The sequence below is a fragment of the Neofelis nebulosa genome, chromosome 6, assembly GCF_028018385.1.
Source record: "Neofelis nebulosa isolate mNeoNeb1 chromosome 6, mNeoNeb1.pri, whole genome shotgun sequence".
In the NCBI taxonomy this organism is placed as follows: domain Eukaryota; kingdom Metazoa; phylum Chordata; class Mammalia; order Carnivora; family Felidae; genus Neofelis; species Neofelis nebulosa.
This window is the reverse complement of record NC_080787.1, coordinates 18,766,564-18,786,284: the sequence shown is the minus strand read 5'-3', so window position 1 is coordinate 18,786,284 and position 19,721 is coordinate 18,766,564. Positions and strand designations below refer to the sequence as shown.

At 46.9% G+C, this 19,721-nt stretch overlaps 1 protein-coding gene and 1 non-coding gene across 11 annotated transcripts in view; both read left to right on the top strand.

The window, feature by feature from the left end:
- SIRT5 (sirtuin 5) overlaps positions 1-19,721 on the top strand; it is a 41,255-nt gene that overhangs the window by 19,005 nt on the left and 2,529 nt on the right. For 8 of the 10 annotated variants that reach the window (XM_058732961.1, XM_058732962.1, XM_058732959.1 and 5 more), the window contains 5 exons: positions 32-257; positions 3,348-3,435; positions 3,844-3,897; positions 6,157-6,280; positions 8,360-8,475. In XM_058732961.1, the coding sequence (XP_058588944.1) occupies positions 32-257; positions 3,348-3,435; positions 3,844-3,897; positions 6,157-6,280; positions 8,360-8,475 (608 nt within the window). The remainder of the gene's footprint in view (positions 1-31; positions 258-3,347; positions 3,436-3,843; positions 3,898-6,156; positions 6,281-8,359; positions 8,476-19,721) is intronic. The other 2 variants (XM_058732966.1, XM_058732967.1) reach the window with 2 other exon arrangements.
- Positions 1,438-1,601, top strand: LOC131515634 (U1 spliceosomal RNA). Its single transcript, XR_009263686.1, has one exon. It is a non-coding gene; the product is annotated as a U1 spliceosomal RNA (small nuclear RNA).

Genomic DNA, 19,721 nt, shown 5'->3' with positions numbered 1-19,721 from the left:
CTCTGACTCGTGTCTCCTGTCTCACCCCCAGGACCTGGCCACCCCTCAGGCCTTTGCACGAAACCCATCCCTGGTGTGGGAGTTCTACCACTACCGGCGGGAGGTGATGCGGAGCAAGGAACCGAACCCCGGGCACCTCGCCATCGCTGAATGTGAGGCCCGGCTGCGTGGGCAGGGCCGCCGGCTTGTGGTCATCACTCAAAACATCGATGAGCTGCACCGCAAGGCTGGCACCAAGAACCTTCTGGAAATCCACGGTGAGGCGCCCTCGCGTGGGGAGGGGAACCAGACTTCAAAACACGTGTCCTGCCATTTCCCACCTGGACCCACCGAACCACAGTCTGCACTTTGACAGGACACCCAGGCGTCTGGTGTGCGGGTCACACGGCAGAGACGCGAGTGCCCAGGGAGGCTGGCGGGAAGTGTGGGCCATCGAACAACTTACGGCTTTGGCAGGAGCCACCTGGGAAGACTCTGGCATTCCTGGGGGTGGCCGTTTCCTTGCCCCTCCTCCCCAGCTGGCCTGTCCCCTGAGGCTGAGCCTCTGCCCAGCTCTCAACAGATCAGTGACCAAGCCTGCCAGGTTTGTGACACCTGTGGAGTTTGTCTTACGTCCCGCTGGCTTCCCTCTGCCCTCGATGACACCGTCTCCCTCCCGTCCTCTTTAATCCTCTCCCTCCTTTGAGCTCACCAAAAATCTCGTAAACTCGTACAGTTTCACATTTCATTCATACAAGAGCATAATCCCAAGGGCGTTTGTATTTAAGAGTCTACAAAACTTCCATCCCAAGCAACGCATTGCTAATTGTGGAATTTCCAGCAGTGGTGACCCAGGGGGGAATGTGGCTGGTTTCCTTGGGTATGCAGTGAAGTTGCCTATTTTTGCCTGGGATAACGGAAACCGAGCACTGTTCACTTGGGTCCCGTCCCTCTTTCGTGCCCTAGCCATAGTCAGCCACCTACTGACCCAGTGTCTTGTTGGCACCTTCTCCTGCTGGGTCTGGGCCACTGTCCATGTGGCTCCTCTCGTTTCTTTACGCTATCAGAATGCAGGCGGTGTCTCTTGCCATGTATAAATGTGTCACATGGGGGTGTTAACACCTGTCTTGGTTGTTTAAGGATTAAATAAGACAATATGTACATATTATTAGTTGGGGCTTACGGGGTTGCAAGCGATAAGAACTCTCTTCTAATTTAGGTAAAAACAGGTGCGCCTGGGTGCCTCAGTTGGTTGAGCAGCCAACTTCGGCTCAGGTTCTCACGGTTCGTGAGTTCAAGCCCCGCGTTGGGCTCTGTGCTGACAGCTCAGAGCCCGGAGCCTGCTTCGGATTCTGGGTCTCCCTCTCTCTCTGCCCCTTCCCTGCTCGCACTCTGTCTCTTTCTCTCTCTCTCTCTCTGCCTCTCTCTCTCTCTCTCTCTCTCAAAAATAAACATTCAATACTTACCTGGCAGGGGAGATACCATGATCACGAAGGTGGTTTTCCCAGGGCGAGGCTTATCCATTGCACTCCGGATGTGCTGACCCCTGCGATTTCCCCAAATGTGGGAAACTCGACTGCATAATTTGTGGTAGTGGGGGACTACGTTCGCGCTTTCCCCTGGTAAAAAAAAAAAAAAAAAAAAAAAAAAAAAAAAAAAAAAAAAAAATAAACATTCAAAAAAAATTCTGATTTAGGTAAAAAAAAGAAAGCCCCTTCTTTCATCAAACTAAAGATGCCACCAATTTTTAACATGTATCGTGTTTTCAGTGTGACCCTCGCAAAGGAAATAGTCTGCCTAAGCCATCATATTTTATTATCCCTGAGCATTGTTATTTTGCACTTACCGAAATGGCCTACTAAAACTTACATAGACACAGATTTTTAGAAACTGTATCACCCTTGCACATATAAAAAACAGTGAAATATAAAAATGCACATATGAAAATGAGTGAAATAAAGTGGTTAAGATACTTCTCACGTTCCGACTCTTTCGAATCACTTCTGAATGACTCCAAGGCGTCAGTGTTTTCCAGGCGTGTTTTCCACGCATTTCCTAAAAGGCTGCTCCCCGCTCGTCTCCGGGTTCCCCTCCAAGCTGCTGACACACATCCTGGAAGTCTGATATTGGGCCTTCCTGGATCGACACCAACAGGTGTCGGGGGGAATGTACTAGACAACAACCCGAACTCTTTTCTTCCCCCAAATGGCCCTTTGGTGGTTTGTGGGCTGAAACATCCAGGGCTGGCCCTTGCCCCAGCAGTCCCTGGGGAATAACAGCCATGTCCCCACACGTTTCAGCCATCATTGTTCTCCTATAACAGGTGTGCCAGCTCAGGCTCTGACGGCCGCCTCACATCTGTCCTCTCGCCGGGTAGTGGTCATAGGACACATGCGATTTCAGAGATACTAACGTGGGGGAGAGTGGCCTTGCCGAAATTGACAAAGTAGGGATGTTGTCTCACAGAACCTGGGAGTCCTGGGTTGGAGCTGATGTCGTGAGCAACAGTCTCTTCTTGCTCTGCCCCCCACCCCAGCTTTGTTGACTCTTTGAATAAAACCTCACTTCTTCCCGTGCATGCAGTCTGCCTCCGTGCGCCAGGCCAGTGAAGGGAGCTGTGGGCCGCTCTGGGCACCTTGCTTGGGTCACATACCTCCCTGTGACCGAAGGCCACTGCCAGAGGATTACGGTACCGTGATTGGACCAGTCGGGGGCGTGAGCCTAAGCTTGTATTTGGGGATGGGATTGACAGCTCCACCCACTCAGGGGATAGAGGAGAGATGGCTCCCCGAGGAAGGAATACTGGACAGAATGGAGCAGTGGACGTCCACTCTGGTGCGTGGTGAACATTTAGTGAATCGTGGTCACCGTCGTTGCTTTAGCTCAATAAATGGGTTGCTAGTTTTAACAATTTGCTTCATTTGTTAGTTGCTTATGTATTTACTGAGCTGCTTTTGTAGAAAGACTCAAAATTTGTTGAGTCGACGGTAGGATTTTGCCAATACATCCAACGTTTTGAGCCTTCGTCAGTCATGTACCAAGTAAACCACGCCCTTGGGTTTACACTGGCTTCATGTACCTTACTGACCACCTTCAAGTCCGCCTCAACATCAGGATCATTTGAGAGCTCCTTAATCATGCCATAAGTCATTTTATCTGTCTGTCTCCCTTCCAGATTACAAAATCCAGGAGGCAGATGTCCGTGGCTCAGTAGAACTGCGTGCCTTCGGATTTCCCTTGACACCTAGGGCAGGCCCATTTGTTGAAATGAACGAATAAAAACTAAATTCTGTTGTACCCCTTTAGACATGGAGACAATTCCTTCTAATTATGCTAAATAACGGTCTTGTTTAACTTGTGTTTTTCAGGTAGCTTATTTAAAACCCGATGTACCTCTTGTGGAGTTGTGGCGGAGAATTACAAGAGTCCCATTTGTCCAGCTTTATTGGGAAAAGGGTAATGACACTGCCCTACGGAATGAGTGTACTTTGTTTTCTCTCTCTCTTTTTTTTTTTTAACGTTTATTTATTTTTGAGACAGAGACAGAGCATGAACGGGGGAGGGTCAGAGAGAGAGGGAGACACAGAATCTGAAACAGGCTCCAGGCTCTGAGCTGTCAGCACAGAGCCTGACGTGGGGCTCGAACTCACGGCCCGTGAGATCATGACCTGAGCCGAAGTCGGACGCTTAACCGACCGAGCCACCCAGGAGCCCCCTTCCAGTACCCTTCTAAGTCAGCTTGTATTAACTATGAGTTTGGGAGCTGTATACCGCCAGGCGAATATATGGACTCGCGTTATGTTTTCTCTCTGTTCTTTGATTATACCAATGTCATTGTTTCTTTACTAACATCACTTACTCCAGGGCTCCAGAACCTGAAGCTCAGGATGCCAGAATCCCAGTGGAGAAACTTCCCCGGTGGGTAAAACTCTCTGATCCGTAGTTGGTTTTCCAGATTGAAAAAAAAAAAAAAACAATCAAAATCTAAGTTCATTTGCTGAGATGCCTCTTAAGTGCACAAATGCAGACGGACAGGGGCCAAAGGTTGAAGGTGAACCACCCCAGGGCGAGGAGAACCACTCCCTTCCCGTCCCTTTTTTGCTTTGCGCTGTCCCTTTTTGCTTTGCACTGTCCCTTTTTGCTTTGCACTGTGGTGGGATAATTTGAGGCCTGGAAGGGTTCTGGAGCTGTTATGCCCCAGCTGCTTACCCGGTGCTTACGAAGCGTAGAGGCGGACGTCTTGTGAAAACGTTAGCTGCAATCATCTTCATTCTCCTCCTTGTCGTGTGTTATTAACCGAGGGCAAAGGAGGCAGTAAAAGGTCTTGCAAAAGTGAAACTATAGGACCAAACAGGATTTTTGTAGATCAAAAAAAAAAAAAAAAAGAAAAGAAAAGCAAAGCCCTAGAGAAAGATGTTTGTGTTGGTTTTTCAAAAGCAGACGTTACAACGGCATTTCCCAAAGTGTTCTTAGAACGCTCGATCCATGTGATGTTGATGGACGTTACTTAAAAAATGATGTTATGTGTTCAAATAAATATGGAAACCGTAGAGTAAACAAATTTGAAGTATGTTTGCTTTACTGCAGGACTTCTCAGAGCATTTAATACACCAAAGTACACTGTTCTTTATTTTTTTTTTAATTTTTTTTTTTTAATGTTTATTTATTTTTGAGACAGAGAGAGACAGAGCATGAATGGGGGAGGGTCAGAGAGAGAGGGAGACGCAGAATCCGAAACAGGCTCCAGGCTCTGAGCTGTCAGCACAGACCCTGATGCGGGGCTCGAACTCACGGACCGTGAGATCATGACCTGAGCCGAAGTCAGACGCTTAACCGACTGGGCCACCCAGGCGCCCCTGTTCTTTAAAGAATAGTTATCATTTGTGAATATTTCACTAGTTTATTTAACCACAGAACCCTATTTGTTATTCTTTTCAACGTTTTTTAATTTAAGTGTTTTATTTACTTATTTTGAGAAGACAGAGAAAGGATGAGAGTGAGTGGGGGAGGGGCAGAAAGAGAGGGAGAAAGAGGATCCCAAGCAGGCTCTGGGCTCTTAGTGTGGAGCCTGACGCGGGGCTCGATGCCATGACCCTGAGATGATGAGCTACCTGAGCTGAAATCAAGAGCTGGGTGCTCAACCGACAGAGCCACCCAGGCGCCCCAGAACCCTATTTATTATTCTTAAGAAGGGTTTTTATTACTGAATTCTAAAGTTTGATCTGAAACAATAGGGAATCATGGGCAGTTCTTGAGAAGATTATTTATGATGAAAGTGAGGTTTGGGAGGTTGTAGAAGGTCTGCGTAAGATGACCCACAGGCAGTGGGGAGTGGAAGAAGAGGAAGATGGTGAACTTGGCCGTGGCAAGGGCAAGAGAAAGGTGAATCTGAGGGAAAGTGAAAGGGGGACACAGATGCGACTAGCACATGGCTGGTGTGTTCGAGGCAGGGCTGAGCCTGGTTCCTCCCGGCTGCCATGCTGAAGAGTGCGATGACGTAGCTGGGAAAGGGAAAGCTGTGGTTAAAACCCCACATCCAGCTGAGTCCATGTTGAAGATCAATCGGCTTCATCCGAGATTCATGGATCGGACAGCATCCCACGTAGCAGACAGAAGCTCCAAGGAGCTGCGCACAACGGAAGACATTTATAGGTGGAAGAGGCAGGGCGAGGAAGTTCTTCGGGCAAAGAGGGAATTGTTTCTGGCAAGGTCGCCTTCCTTCTGGGGACCCAAGGGGTGTTTCAGGCGGGTTACCCCACTAGTGCTGACCAGGTGGCTCCAGATTGACTGGTTAAAGACCACAGGCTCTGGAGAGGCTGGATATACAGCTAGGTTAGGTACTAGGTCTTGGTTTGCTGATATGGGGCTTAGCCCACGGGACTCCATTTTGGGCCTGTGGTCTCTCTTTTTTAACACGGTTTAGAAAGAGAATGGCAAGGTTGGCTGAAACACATCTGTCAACATATCAGCCCAGTGCATCCGGACAAAATGAAAGCTTTAGAAGGGCCTGAATATTCAGAATAAGCTCACATGGTCTGGAAGGGGAGGGAGGGAGGATAACAAGGAAGAGGGCGACAGACTTGATTTGGGGTAGCCCCTAGCCTTCCTCTGATCCAGTGGGGCAGATCTTCTGGCAGGGCAGGTGTTGGGGTTGGGTGAAGGATAATGTTCCCACAGGTGCGAAGAGGCAGGCTGCGAGGGCCTGCTGCGACCCCACGTCGTGTGGTTTGGCGAAAACCTGGATCCTGCCATTCTGGAGGAGGTTGACAGAGAGCTGACCCTCTGTGACTTATGTCTAGTGGTAAGTCATGCCCTCCCCTGATCCTCGAGATTTTCCGGAACACCAGGACTGGGGTAGAGTTTGTTGTGTTTTTTTATGTTTCCTTCCTTCCCTCTGTCTTCCCTTTCCTTCCTTCCTCCTCTTCCTACTGTGTGTGTTGAGAGGTTTTGTACCCTACAGAAGAATTAAGAAACAACGAATACGAATTGATCGTAAATGTGAAACTGCGGAAGACCGTGTCTTGGGCTTTGCAAAGACACTCCCCTCCTGCCAAAAATAATGAAAAGAGCATGTTATTGGTTCTGATTTTGAAAGTAATACACGTTCATTATTACATTTGAGAAAACACAAAAAAGTGTAAGATTATAAGGAGGAAATTAGAAATCACCAATGATTCTACCATCCAAAAATAGCCACTGTTCATTTTAGTGTATTTTTTCCTAGATCAGAGGTGAGAAACTGTGGCCGGTGGGCCAGATCTAGGCTGCCACTTGTTTTTGTAAATAAAGTTTTATTGGGACACAACCATGCCCATTCTTCTATGTATCGTGTATGGCTGCTTTCACACTCCAATGGCAGAGTTGACTATTTGTGATGGAGACTGTATGGCTTATAAATCCTAAAAATATTACTATATGGCCCTTTCCAGAAAAACATTTCCCTACTCCTGGTCTAGACCTTTCATTGTGCAGATGTATACATATGGTTAAAAATTCAAAAGTGGGTTCATACTGTATGTTCTGCTTTGAAACAACTTTATTCGTGTAGCGATTCACTGGGCATATTCCATGTCAGTACATCCACAAATCTGTATCATCTTTTCATTGGCAGCATGGTATTCTGTTGCATGGATATTCAATGATATATTTAACCAATCCTCCATTGTCGGACATTTAGGCCATTTCACATTTTGATATTTTAAATAATGCTGTAGTGAATATTCTTTTTTTGTTGTTAATTTTTAAAAAAAAATTTTTTTAATGTTTATTCATTTTTGAGAGACAGAGAGAGACAGAGCATGAGTGGGGAAGGGGCAGGGAGAGAGGGAGACACAGAATCCGAAGCAGGCTCCAGGCTCTGAGCCATCAGCACAGAGCCTGATGCGGGGCTCGAACCCACCAACTGCGAGATCATGATCCGAGCCGAACTCGGACGCTCAGCCGACTGAGCCACCCAGGCGCCCCTGTTGTTAATTTTTTTTTTTAACGCGTACTCATTTTTGAGAGACAGAGCGTGAGTGGGGGAGGGGCAGGATCTGAAGCAGGCTCCAGACTCTGAGCTGTCAGCACGGAGCCCGATGCAGGGCTCGAACTCACGAACTGCGAGATCATGACCTGAGCCGAAGTCAGACACTTAACTGACTGAGCCACCCAGGCGCCCCTGTAGTGACTATTCTTAGACCTAACTCCCTGCATACTCTTCAAATCATTTCCTTGGGACATATTTCCTAGAAATGGAATGAATTAGACAGAGGGTGTGCATATTTCAGAGTTTCCTTAACACATCTTTAAAAGCAGAAGCACTTTCTCATGGGTACACATTCATTCAGCCAGTATTTATTGAGTGCACCCCAATGTTTCAGTGTCTGTTCATCACCAGTGCTTAAATGAGAAAACCTGGTTTGTACAACATATTCTGGCCTTTCCATTCTTGTAAAGCACACTTACACATATGTATCTATAGGGAAAAACCTGAAAGGATGTATATCCAAATGTGAACAGTGGTCATCACAGGGTAGCGGGAGTGTGAATAACGTGAGTATATTTTTTCTTTGTGTTTTCTAATGTTAAAAAAAAAAAAAGAAAGAAAAAAACGAACATGGATTATTGGCATTACTTCTCAGAGCAGAGACAAAACCGAGCCCTTGATTCTCTCCATTTGTGCTCCCTTTTCCCTAGCACATTCTTCTAGTGATCAGCCGACAGGATGCCTCTTAACTCCCCATCTGTCCCTTGGAAGCTCTCCATCTGTTTCATCCAGCTAGCTTTCCTCACATCTTGCAACCCTAAAGTGGCCTGAGTTTATGTAAGGTTTTCTGGAAGAATGTTTCCTCTCCCCGTAGTGTGGTCATTGGTCCGTTTCCATTTGTTTGCTTTGTAGGTGGGAACTTCCTCCGTGGTTTATCCTGCCGCCATGTTTGCCCCCCAGGTGTCTGCCCGCGGAGTGCCAGTGGCCGAATTCAACATGGAAACCACCCCAGCCACGAACAGATTCAGGTACAGGGACCAGGTGGGAGATGGACGGTGCTGAGCACGTTTAGACACGTTATCTAAACAGATGTCACCTATGGTTCTAATTAGAAAAAAGAGAGAGAGAGAGAGAGAGAGAGAGAGAGAGAGAGAGAGAGATGGAGACACACAGAGTATATGTTTTCTAATTTGGTCGGTCGTTGCTTTGATGGAAGAACAAAATCTTCACTGTAGACCAAGGTAGCTATGTCTTTTTACAGGGAATTTGCCTTAGGGCTTTTGGGGTTCACATTTTGAAAGTTCTTCTTTGATTAGCGTTTTGAAAGTTCTTTGATTCCCTAGGCTTTGCTGTCATTCGTGTGTTTATGTGAGATTTAGTAATGGCATTTCGGTGTAGGCGAGTTGAATACCCAGCACAGCCGGGGAGATGCCCATACGCCCTCATCACTCTGTTCTCACTGCGCGGCGTCCTGGGTGAGCTCCTCTTTGGTCTCATTGCCAAATAATTGCCAAGTTGCCACATATCCTCAATATTAGTACTTGGGGCCATGCCACGATACTGATCCCTTCTTCCACACTGTGGAAAGTGGAGACCATCAGAGTATGCGTTTTGGGGGTTCTGTTTTGTCCTCCCCTTCCTTTTGCTTTCTTTTTTCACCCTGGCTGTTGTGTCTTCCCTTAGTTTATACATTTTTATCAGTCTGCTTAATTCCTTTCTAGAATAAGGTAGAACATGAAAAACTCTTAAAGAAATATGAATAAATGGAAAACTTCACTGAAACTTCTTTTTTTTTTTAAGTTTTTAATGTTTATTTATTTTGAGAGAGAGAGAATGAGTGGGGAAGGGGTAGAGAGAGAGGGAGACAGAATCTGAAGCAGGCTCCATCAGCAAAGAGCCCGACGCGGGGCTTGAACCCACGAACTGCGAGATCATGACCTGAGTCGAAGTCAGACGCTTAACTGACCGAGCCACCCAGGCGCTCCTGAAACTTCTTATCATTACTTCAGCCAATAGTTTTCACCTCAACAACATATTTTAAAAATACCGACGGGGGCGCCTGGGTGGCTCAGTTGGTTGAGCGTCCAAATTCATCTCCGGTCATGATCTCACAGTTCATGAGTTCGAGCCCCGCGTCAGGCTCTGTGCTGACAGCTCAGAGCCTGGAGCCTGCTTCGGATTCTGTGCCTCCCTCTCTCTCTGCCCCAACCCACTTGCATTCTGTCTTTGTCTCAAAAATAAATAAACGTTAAAAAAATTTAAAAAAAAATACCGACGTGTGGGTACCACCCAGGAGGTTCTGATGTAATTGGCCTGAGGTGTAGCCTGGGCATCGTGATTTTTATCAGCTTCCTAGATGATTCTAATGTGCAGCTACGGTGAGAACCAGCATTCTGAGTCTTCATTGGGATAAAAATGTGCCACAGACTGTGTGACCGTCTTCAGGTGACTTGGCCGAATCTGGTCTCCTCCACGTCTTTTTAATCAGCTACAGTTTGTGTCCTCAGTCCACCTCTTCATTTGTGCATAAGTGGTAGGAACCAGGAAGATGTCCCTTTAAAAAACTGCCTTCGATTATAAAACTGATTCTTTGAAAACTCCACAGGAGAAGAAATATAGAAGATGAGAATATGTGGAAGGACATTCACGTTCATGGACCAGACAAGTTAATATTGTTACTATGGCAGTGCTCCCCACCCTGATTTACAGATACCGCTAGTCTCTATCGAAATTGTGGCTGGCCTGTTTGCTAAAATTGGCAAGTTGGTCCCAAAATTCATACGGAAATGCAAGGGACCCAGAATAGCCGAAACAAAAAGAATGAAGTTGAAAAACTCACACTTTGCAGTTTGGAAAGTTACCATGAAGTTACAGTTACGCAGACCGCGTGGCGCTGGCCTGCAGATGGGCACACAGGTTAGCGGAACAGAATCGCGAGTCCAGAAATACACATAAGTTAGCGGAACAGAATCGCGAGTCCAGAAATACACTAGGTTAACGGAAAAGAATCGAGAGTCCAGTCAGCGTATGGCCAACCAATTTCTGGAAAGGGTATGAAGACAACTCAAGGAAAGGACAGTCTTTTTAACAAGTGGTGCTGGAACAGCTGGAGAGCCACCTGCAAAAGAAGGGACTGGGACTCTTTCATCACACCACCTGCAAAAATTAGCCCAAATGGGTCATAGACCTAAACATAAAAGCTAAAAATGTAAAATGTTTAAATGAAAATATAGGAGTAAGTCTTTTTTGACCTCGAGTTAGTTAGTCAAAGCCCCCGTGATATGACTTCAAAAGCACAAGTAACACAAGAAAAATGGATAAATCAGGGGCGCCTGGGTGGCTCAGTCAAACATCCAACTCTTCGTTTTGGCTCAGGTCATGATCTCACGGTTCATGAGTTTGAGCCCTGCATTGCCCCACATTGGGCTCTGTGCTGACAGTGTGGAGCCTGCTTCGGATTCTCTTTTTCCCTTTCTCCTTGCCTCTCCGTCTTTTTCTCCTCTCTCAGAATAAATAAATAAACTTTTTTTAAAAAAATGGATAAGTTGGACCTCATCAAGATTAAAAACCTCTGTACTTTGGGGCGCCTGGGTGGCGCAGTCGGTTAAGCGTCCGACTTCAGCCAGGTCACGATCTTGCGGTCTGTGAGTTCGAGCCCCGCGTCGGGCTCTGGGCTGATGGCTCGGAGCCTGTTTCTGATTCTGTGTCTCCCTCTCTCTCTGACCCTCCCCCGCTCATGCTCTGTCTCTCTCTGTCCCAAAAATAAATAAAAAAAGTTGAAAAAAAAAATTTTAAAAAAAAAAAAAAAAAAAAAAAAAACCTCTGTACTTCAACGGACCCCATCCGCAAAGTGAAAAAGACAACCTACAGAATGGGAGAGAATATTTGCAGGTCTAATATTTGATATGGGACTTGCATCCAGCATATATAAAGAGCTCTCACAGTTCAATAATAAAAAGACAAACAGTCCAATTTAGAAATGGACCAAAGATTTGAGTAGACGTTTCTCCAAATATGTACACATGGCCGAGAAGCATATTGAAATATGCTGAACATTATTAAAATTAGGGAAATGCAAATTAAAACCACCATGAGATACCACTTAACAACCACTAGAATGGGTATAATAATACAAAGTGTGTATATATATATATATATATAAAATAAAGTAACAGGTGTTGAAGAAAGTGGACCTCTCACCTGATGCCGGTAGAAATGGACAATAGTGCACCTGCTTCGGAAAACAGTCTGGCAGTTCCTCGAAAGGTTATATACAGAGTGAACATAGGATCCAGCAATTCTCTTAGGTAGATAGCCGAGAGAAATGAAAACATACATCTACTGGGGCGCCTGGGTGGCTCAGTCGGTTAAGCGTCCGACTTCAGCTCAGGTCATGATCTCATAGTTTGTGGGTTCGAGCCCTGCATTGGGCCCTGTGCTGTCAGTGCAGAGCCTGCTTCGGATCCTCTGCCTCCCTCTCTTTCTGCCCCTCCCCTGTTCTCGCGCTCTCTCTCTCAAAAGTAAATGAACATTAGGGAAAAAAGGGGCACCTGGGTGACTCACTCGGTTAAGCATTCAGCTCTTGGTTTTGGCTCAGGTCATGATCTCATGGTTTCATGAGTTTGAACACTACGTCGGGCTCTGTCCAGCCTGGGATTCTCAGTCTCCCCCTCTCTCTGCCCGTCTCCCACTCGTGCTGTCTCTGTCTCTCCCAAAATAAATTAAAAAAAAGAGAAAAAGCAAGAATGATCCAAATGTCCTTCCGGTCCTCAACTGATTAGTGGAGAAACATAATTTGGCACATACGTATCAGGGAATATTGTGCAGCCATGAAAAGAAATGAAATGCTGATCTGTGTTACAACATGAATGACCTTTGAAACGTTCTAGTGGGTGAAAGAAGCCAGACACACAAGACCACACATCATATGATTCTGTTTATATGAGATACCTAGAAATCAACCGAGACTGGAGGTCGGTGAGTGGTTGAGACACGTTTCCTTTTGGGATGAGAACAAATTGTCTAATGTGGATTGTGGTGATGGTCATATAATTCTGTGAATATACTAAAAAAAACCAAACCCCACATTAAATTCTATGTTTGAAACAGCTTATACGTGAGTTATATCTCAGTTAAGCTGTCCTGCTCAGAACTAAGTTATCTTCTAATGTATGCCCCGAAAAGTAGACATTGGACCTCTAACATGCGTTGTGGCATACACAGGTAGCAGCTGTGACACTAAGAAAGTGTCGGAGCAGGCAGCTCAGGCCTCTCGTCTGCTCGGAAGAACATCAGGGTGGCTCGGCGGCTTAAGTGTCCAACTTCGGCTCAGGTCACGACCTCGCAGTTCACCAGTTCAAGTCCCGCGTCGGGCTCTGTGCTGACAGCTGGGAGCCTGGAGCCTGCTCGGATTCTCTGTCTTCCCCGCTCTCTGCCCCTCCCCTGCTCGCATTCTGTCTCTCTCTCTCTCTCTCTCTCTCTCTCTCTCTCTCAAAAATAAATAAACATTAAAAAAAAAAAAAAAAAAAAGAACATCAGTATCCTCCGAGAATGGGAAAGGACAAACTTTGTTTCCTTCATTTTTTAAAAATGTATTTATTTGTTTGAGATGGGGGTGGGGAAGGGCAGAGAGAGAATGAGAGAGAATCCCAAGCAGGCTCTGGGCCATCAGCACGGAGCCTGACTCGGGGCTTGATCCCACGAATTGCGAGATCATGACCTGAGCCCAAGTCAAGACCTTACCCCACTGAGCCAGCCGGGTGCCCTGGGATAAACTTTCTGAAGGAGGAAGTGAGCTCCGTCCCTAGTCCCTTTCTTCTAATGTGGTTTATTTTCAGTCCTATGATCCTCAGCTCACCTCTAAGAAGTATAAAGACTGAAAACAAATCATCACGGTAGGAAAGTAACAAAATGCAGATGGGGGGTGGGGGGGAGAAAAGAAGACAATAAAAGGAGAGTGTTTGCACAAGCCAAGGGCTGGCCTCTACCTTTCATGCCCCGGACTGACCGGCAGGGACTGGCAGGCATTGTGTGTGTCTTCGTGTGAGAGGCAATTGAACCTGCCAGTTGTCCCTGCAGGTTGAGAAGAGAATCGTGGCCTATAATGATATCATTGCATAAGCTGGGCCTCCTAACATGACAGACCCGGTTCCGCCGCTGCTCCGTCTCGGCCAAAATCTTGGAAGCCTTGACCAAGTCTGACAAGCTACCCACTGACCAGCGCCTACCACAAGAACCGCCTGCTGTTCGTTCGTTCCTCTGGCGGCTGAGGCTGGCTGTACCACCAAGTCTGGGAATTTTCCCAGATGGGTGTAACTGACGGGCGAAGACAGTCGTGCTTTTATCTAGGAGTCCTCAAAGGTGGCATTTAGGAGAGATGTAGGTGATCTTCTCACCCCTTCTCAGCTTTTCAAACGGGGAACCAGGGCTGGGGCGATCGAGTGTTTGAACACACAGCTCGACAAGGGCAGGATTTTCTCTTAACAGCTCACGCGTGATAGATTTTGGTTGGATTTGACTCTGGGTCGGTGCTCCGCAAACTGCCTCCTGTAGGCCAAATTCACCCGCCATCTGCGTTTGTAAATAAAGTTTTATTGGCACTCAGCCGTGGCCCTGTGTTTACAGCAACGGAACTGGGTCGTTGCAACAGAGACCGTCTGGCCTAAAATATGCCTTCTCTGGCTCTTCACAGAGAAAGGCTTTGCCAACAACTACTGTAGGTTAGTGAGAGAAACAAAAACTGGGATAATGTCTCCTTTTGGCCTAATTTTCCTTATTGCCTAAATAGGCGGGGCAGGAACGCGGGCCACACTTTGAACGTGGGTCTCACAGGACGTCTTAGACCGAGCGTGCGTCGATTAGATTCTTTGCCCCAATTCTCATGTAGAGACAAAGTCACAGAATTTGCCTCCCGCTGAAACGCATTAATATCCTCAGGGTGTTCATTAGTTCCGGTTTTGTTTTTGTCATTTGTCCCATCCCCGCTGGTGGTCGCGGATGATTTCTGACAAGCCATTACGGTTAGTGTAGACACGAGCCACTTTCAGCTTCGGCTTCAAGGTTCTTGGCTGTTCACTCAGCGCCGGGGTCCTTGGCCCGTGAGGGTCTGTGCACTTGCTGAGGCAGAAATGAGGTTTGCTTGTCAGGAGGCTGATGTGTTGGGCCTTCCAAGTACCTGGTCCCCTCCCCCCACCCCCGTGCCCTGTGATCACCATGTCGTTCATCTTGGAATTTCTCTAAACTTGGGAATTTAGTTGAAGTCCACAGGTGTTCATTTACTAAGCACCTGTAATGCCCTAGACACGGTCCTAGGTGCTCAGGCCGGGATACGTCAGGACACCAAGCAAAAAAATCTCTTGTGTGAACATGACCCTCTCGTGGTGGAGGCAGACGGTGAGCAGTAAAGCAGAATAAACGTGCCAAGACTGTAGCCGGTGAGCAGCTGGGCCGGAGGCTGTGGCAGAAGCAAAAGTCGAATTGGAGTGGAGCAGACAGGTTGCAGGATTCAGCTGGGTAGTCAGGACAGGCCGCACTGAGAAGACACCTGCGCGGGCCTGAAGGCGATGAGAGAGTGAGCTAAGGGGACTGTCTGGCTAAGAGCTTTCCAGACACAGGACCACTTGAGCAGAGCCCCCCCCTCCCCCCCCCAGGACAAAGCACGCCTGGGAGGTGTGAGGACCAGCACTGAGGTCAGTGTGGCCGGAGTAGGGGGAGGGAGGGCGAAGAGGTGGTCAGGAAGGTCAGGAAGGAACATGTTTTTTGGGGGGGGGGGGGGGGGAGAAAGAAAGCAAACTGCCAGTAGAGTTTATAAGTCTGAGTTCTTGGCTAGAAAATGTTTTTTTTTTTTGTTTTTTTTTTTAACATTTAATATCGAGAGACAGAGACAGAGCACGAGCATGGGAGGGGCAGAGAGGGAGGGGGAGACACAGAATCCGAAGCAGGATCCAGGCTCTGAGCTGTCAGCACCGAGCCCGACGCGGGGCTCGAACTCACGGACTGCGAGATCGTGACCTGAGCCGGAGTCGGACACTTTACCGACTGAGCCACCCAGGCGCCCCTATCACCCAGGCGCCCCTAGAAAATGGTTTTATAAGGGCACCTGGGTGGCTCAGTCGGTGGAGCATCCGACTTCGGCTCAGGTCATGATCTCGCGGTCCGTGAGATCAAGCCCCACGTCAGGCTCTATGCTGACAGCTCAGCCTGCTATGGATTCTGTGTCTCCCTCTCTCTCTGCCCCTCCCCTGCTCGTGCTCTGTCTTTCTCACTCTCAAAAATGAATAAATGTTAAAAAAAATGTTGTTTTTGAAACCAGTTTTCTAAATTGCTTTAATTATGTATTTGCTCACCAAGAGTATAAAGAGTATACTTTTAAATTACGGTTGGCCACAGTGGGTAGGAAGTCCAGTGCTCCCCCTGGCTGCACTGAGGGTGGGTAGGAAGGGCCCTAATCTTGGTTCAGGCAGTTCGGCTCCTTGTTGATCTGTTCATCAAAAAGTCACTGAGAGTAAGAACAATTTAAAAGGCACACATATATGCCTTAATAAAGTATACTTGAAGATACCTAACGAGATTTAATTTTATTGAATTAAAAATATTTTCGTTCAGAGCAAAACACTGTGCATTCATGTGGTTTGTTTCGCTTTGCTTGACGGAGCTGGAGGCCATTTCTCTGAGCAGGGACCTGCTGATCATGCAGTCGCCTTTCTTGCATGAATCATGCTCTTAATCCTCCCAGCGTCCCTGCCCTCCAAGCCCCTGCAGATAAAAATCACCCTAACCCTTGGGGCGCCTGGGTGGTTCAGTCGGTGGAGCGTCCGACTTCAGCTCAGGTCATGATCTCACAACTCGTGGGTTCCAGCCACGCGTCGGGCTCTGTGCTGACAGCTCGAAGCCTGGAGTCTGCTTTGGATTCTGTGTTTTCGTCTCTCTCTGCCCCTAACCCACTCGCATTCTGTCTCTGTCTCCCTCAAAAATAAATAAACATTAAAAAAAAAATCGGGCGCCTGGGTGGCTCAGTTGTTTAAGCATCTGACTTCGGCTCAGGTCACGATCTCGCGGTTCGTGAGTTCGAGCTCCGTGCCGGGCTCGGTGCTGACAGCTCAGAGCCTAGAGCCCGCTTCAGATTCTGTGTCTCCCTCTCTCTCTCTGCCCCTCCCCTGCTCACATTCTGTCTCTCTCTCTCTCTCAAAAGTAAATAAAAACATTAAAAAAAAATTTTTTTTAAGTCACCCTAACTCTTATTTTGTAAAAGAAAACAGACCACCAAAAAAACAGTCCGATCCCAAGGCTCTGGTCTAGACTTCCTGAATCAGACTTTCCGGGGCGAGACGACTATTTGTGTATTTGACCAGCAGCCCAGGTGACTGTTCTCATCAGGGAGTCTTAGAAGACACCGGATTACAGCCTCTGGTTTGGGTATTTTTCTGCCTTCCCCCCCCCCCCCCCTTTTTAAAAGGGGAACAAGAACTAATGGAGAAGAAATTTGTGAAGCAGGCTTCCTCCCTAGTCTTTCCCACCTATGCTAATTTAACAGAATTACTTTCAGTGACCTGCCGTGCCTTTCCAAAGCCTAACAACAAATTTTCCCAGGAATAGCCCTCTCTTCACAACTATATTTTGGGGATTTATTACACAATTTTTACTTGAAGTAGATAATCTCATTAACCGTTAGAAGTGGCATGAACAGATTCCGGAACAAACACAGTGGACTTGGTCGCCCGCTGCTGGGGGGGAGGCAGGGTGGTGCACGGGGCTGCTACAACACGAGTCTTCAAGCACTTTTTTTTTGAAACTTGACATCTAACATTTTGTATCGGAATGCAGTAAAACCCTGGATTGTGAGTAACTTGTTCTGCGAGGGTTCCGCAAGACGAGCAAACATTTCTAATAAACGTTAACTTGATGAACGAGCAGTGTCTCGCAACACGAGTAGTAGGTGAAGCCGAACGTCACATGATCACAACTGAGCCAATGGTTCTTGAGATTCACTTTGATATACGAGTGCTTTGGATTACAAGCATGTTTCCAGAACGAATTATGCTCGCAAACCAAGGTTTTACTGGAGTTGAAAACCATGTGATTCTAGGTGTATTAGAAATAAAATACTGAAATTTTATAATAAAAATGCATTACAAGCAAATCCGCCATTATCATGGTTTTATTTATTTTTTGTTAATGTTTATGTATTTTTGAGAGAGAGACAGAGACAGAGAGAGAGAGAGCGGGGGAGGGACAGAGAGAGAGAGGGAGACACGGAATCCGAAGAAGGCTCCAGGCTCCGAGCTGTCAGCACCAGAGCCCGACGCGGGGCTGGAACTCACGAGCTGCAAGACCATGACTTGAGCCAAAGTCGGTCACTTAACCAACTGAGCCACCCAGGTGCCCCTTCATGATTTTAAATGTATCCAGTCTGAGTGTTACAAGTGCTTGATACTCACCGTCATCTATTTACAAAATAGATATACAAGTCCTTTTCTTTAAAAAATTTTTTTTTCTTGAGAGAGAAAGAGAGTGAAAGAGAGAGCATGAGCGGCAGGGTGGGGGTGGGGGGAGCAGAGAGAAAGCGAGAGAGAGAATCCCAGGCAGGCTCCCTTCTGTCAGCATAGAGCCCGAAGTGGGGCTCGATCTTGTGAACCGTGAGGTCATGACCTGAGCCATAATCAAGGTCAGATGCTTAGCTGACTGAGATGCTCAGGTTGCCCCCTTTTTCCACAGCCTTCACGTTTTTTCTTCCCTTTGAACTTTTATTTCCACACTTGATCTTAGCCAAAAGGCCGAGAAGGGATGAACTTTTATTTCCGTTCTTTCACTATATAAATTCATATTAATGTAATATATTTTTATGCTTAAAAATCTTTTTTGTTAACTACTCTATTTCTGTAGCACAATGTGATATGAATCTTTTATTTTCCATTTCCTTAAAACTTAAAAACTGTCCTATTGAAAAATTTCTCCAGATTGAATCATCGCTACAATAATTTGTGGTATAGCTGTTGAAAACAACATATAAATAATAAATTTTGACTAATAATTCCATAAAAGTGAAATTTTATTGGAAACGCATCTTATTTTTTTTATTTTTTATTTCTTTTTTAATTAAAAAAATTTTTTTTAACGTTTTTTATTTATTTTTGAGACAGAGAGAGACAGAGCATGAACAGGGGAGGGGCAGAGAGAGAGGGAGACACAGAATCGGAAGCAGGCTCCAGGCTTTGAGCCATCAGCCCAGAGCCCGACGCGGGGCTCGAACTCACGGACTGCGAGATCGTGACCTGAGCTGAAGTCGGACGCTCAACCGACTGAGCCACCCAGGCGCCCCAGGAAATGCATCTTTTAATGTTTTATTTTTTATTTTTTTTTATTTTTATTTTTTTTAATTTTTTCTCCAGGAATTCCCTGTTTTTTTTTTTTCAACGTTTTTATTTATTTATTTATTTTTTTGGGGACAGAGAGAGACAGAGCATGAACAGGGGAGGGGCAGAGAGAGAGAGGGAGACACAGAATCGGAAACAGGCTCCAGGCTCCGAGCCATCAGCCCAGAGCCTGACGCGGGGCTCGAACTCACGGACCGCGAGATCGTGACCTGGCTGAAGTCGGACGCTTAACCGACTGCGCCACCCAGGCGCCCCATGTTTTATTTATTTTTGAGAGACAGAGTAGGAGCAGGACAGGGTCAGAGAGAAGGAGACATAGAATCTGAAGCCGGCTCCAGGCTCTGAGCTGTCAGCACAGAGCCCGACTCGGGGCTCGAACTCACGGACTGTGAGCTCATGACCTGAGCCGGAGTCGGATGCTTAACTGACTGAGCCACCCGGGTGCCCCAAAACGCATCTCTTAATAGATGCATGGGCCATGAACTTTTCGGAGTAGTTCCTGTGTCCCCGGCTAAGTGTTAGGAGACAGTTTATGTTGTTCCTGCCCAATCCACCGGCAGTCACCAGAAACAAATCTGTAGTCAGATCAAGTTTACTGGTTCTCTGCAAATGAGGGAGACCACATCCCAGGGGGACATGGTGCATGTCCCCATGCGAAGGAAAAGGTGCCGTGACTACAGGATTTGGAGGGAGGGTGGAGCTTAGGTGAAATTTAAACAAAGCTGTTTTGGGGAGACGGAACAGCAAGCAGGGCTGTGTGGAAGGGGGTCAGGTGCAGTCTGGCGGGCAGCGTGGGCACAGGGTCCTGTTTCCCTGGAGCCTGCAAAGTGAAGGTAGACGTGGAAGGCTGTGTCCAGATGCCCTTTATCTGGAGGTCTGCACCGGGATTGGAAGTCAAGGCT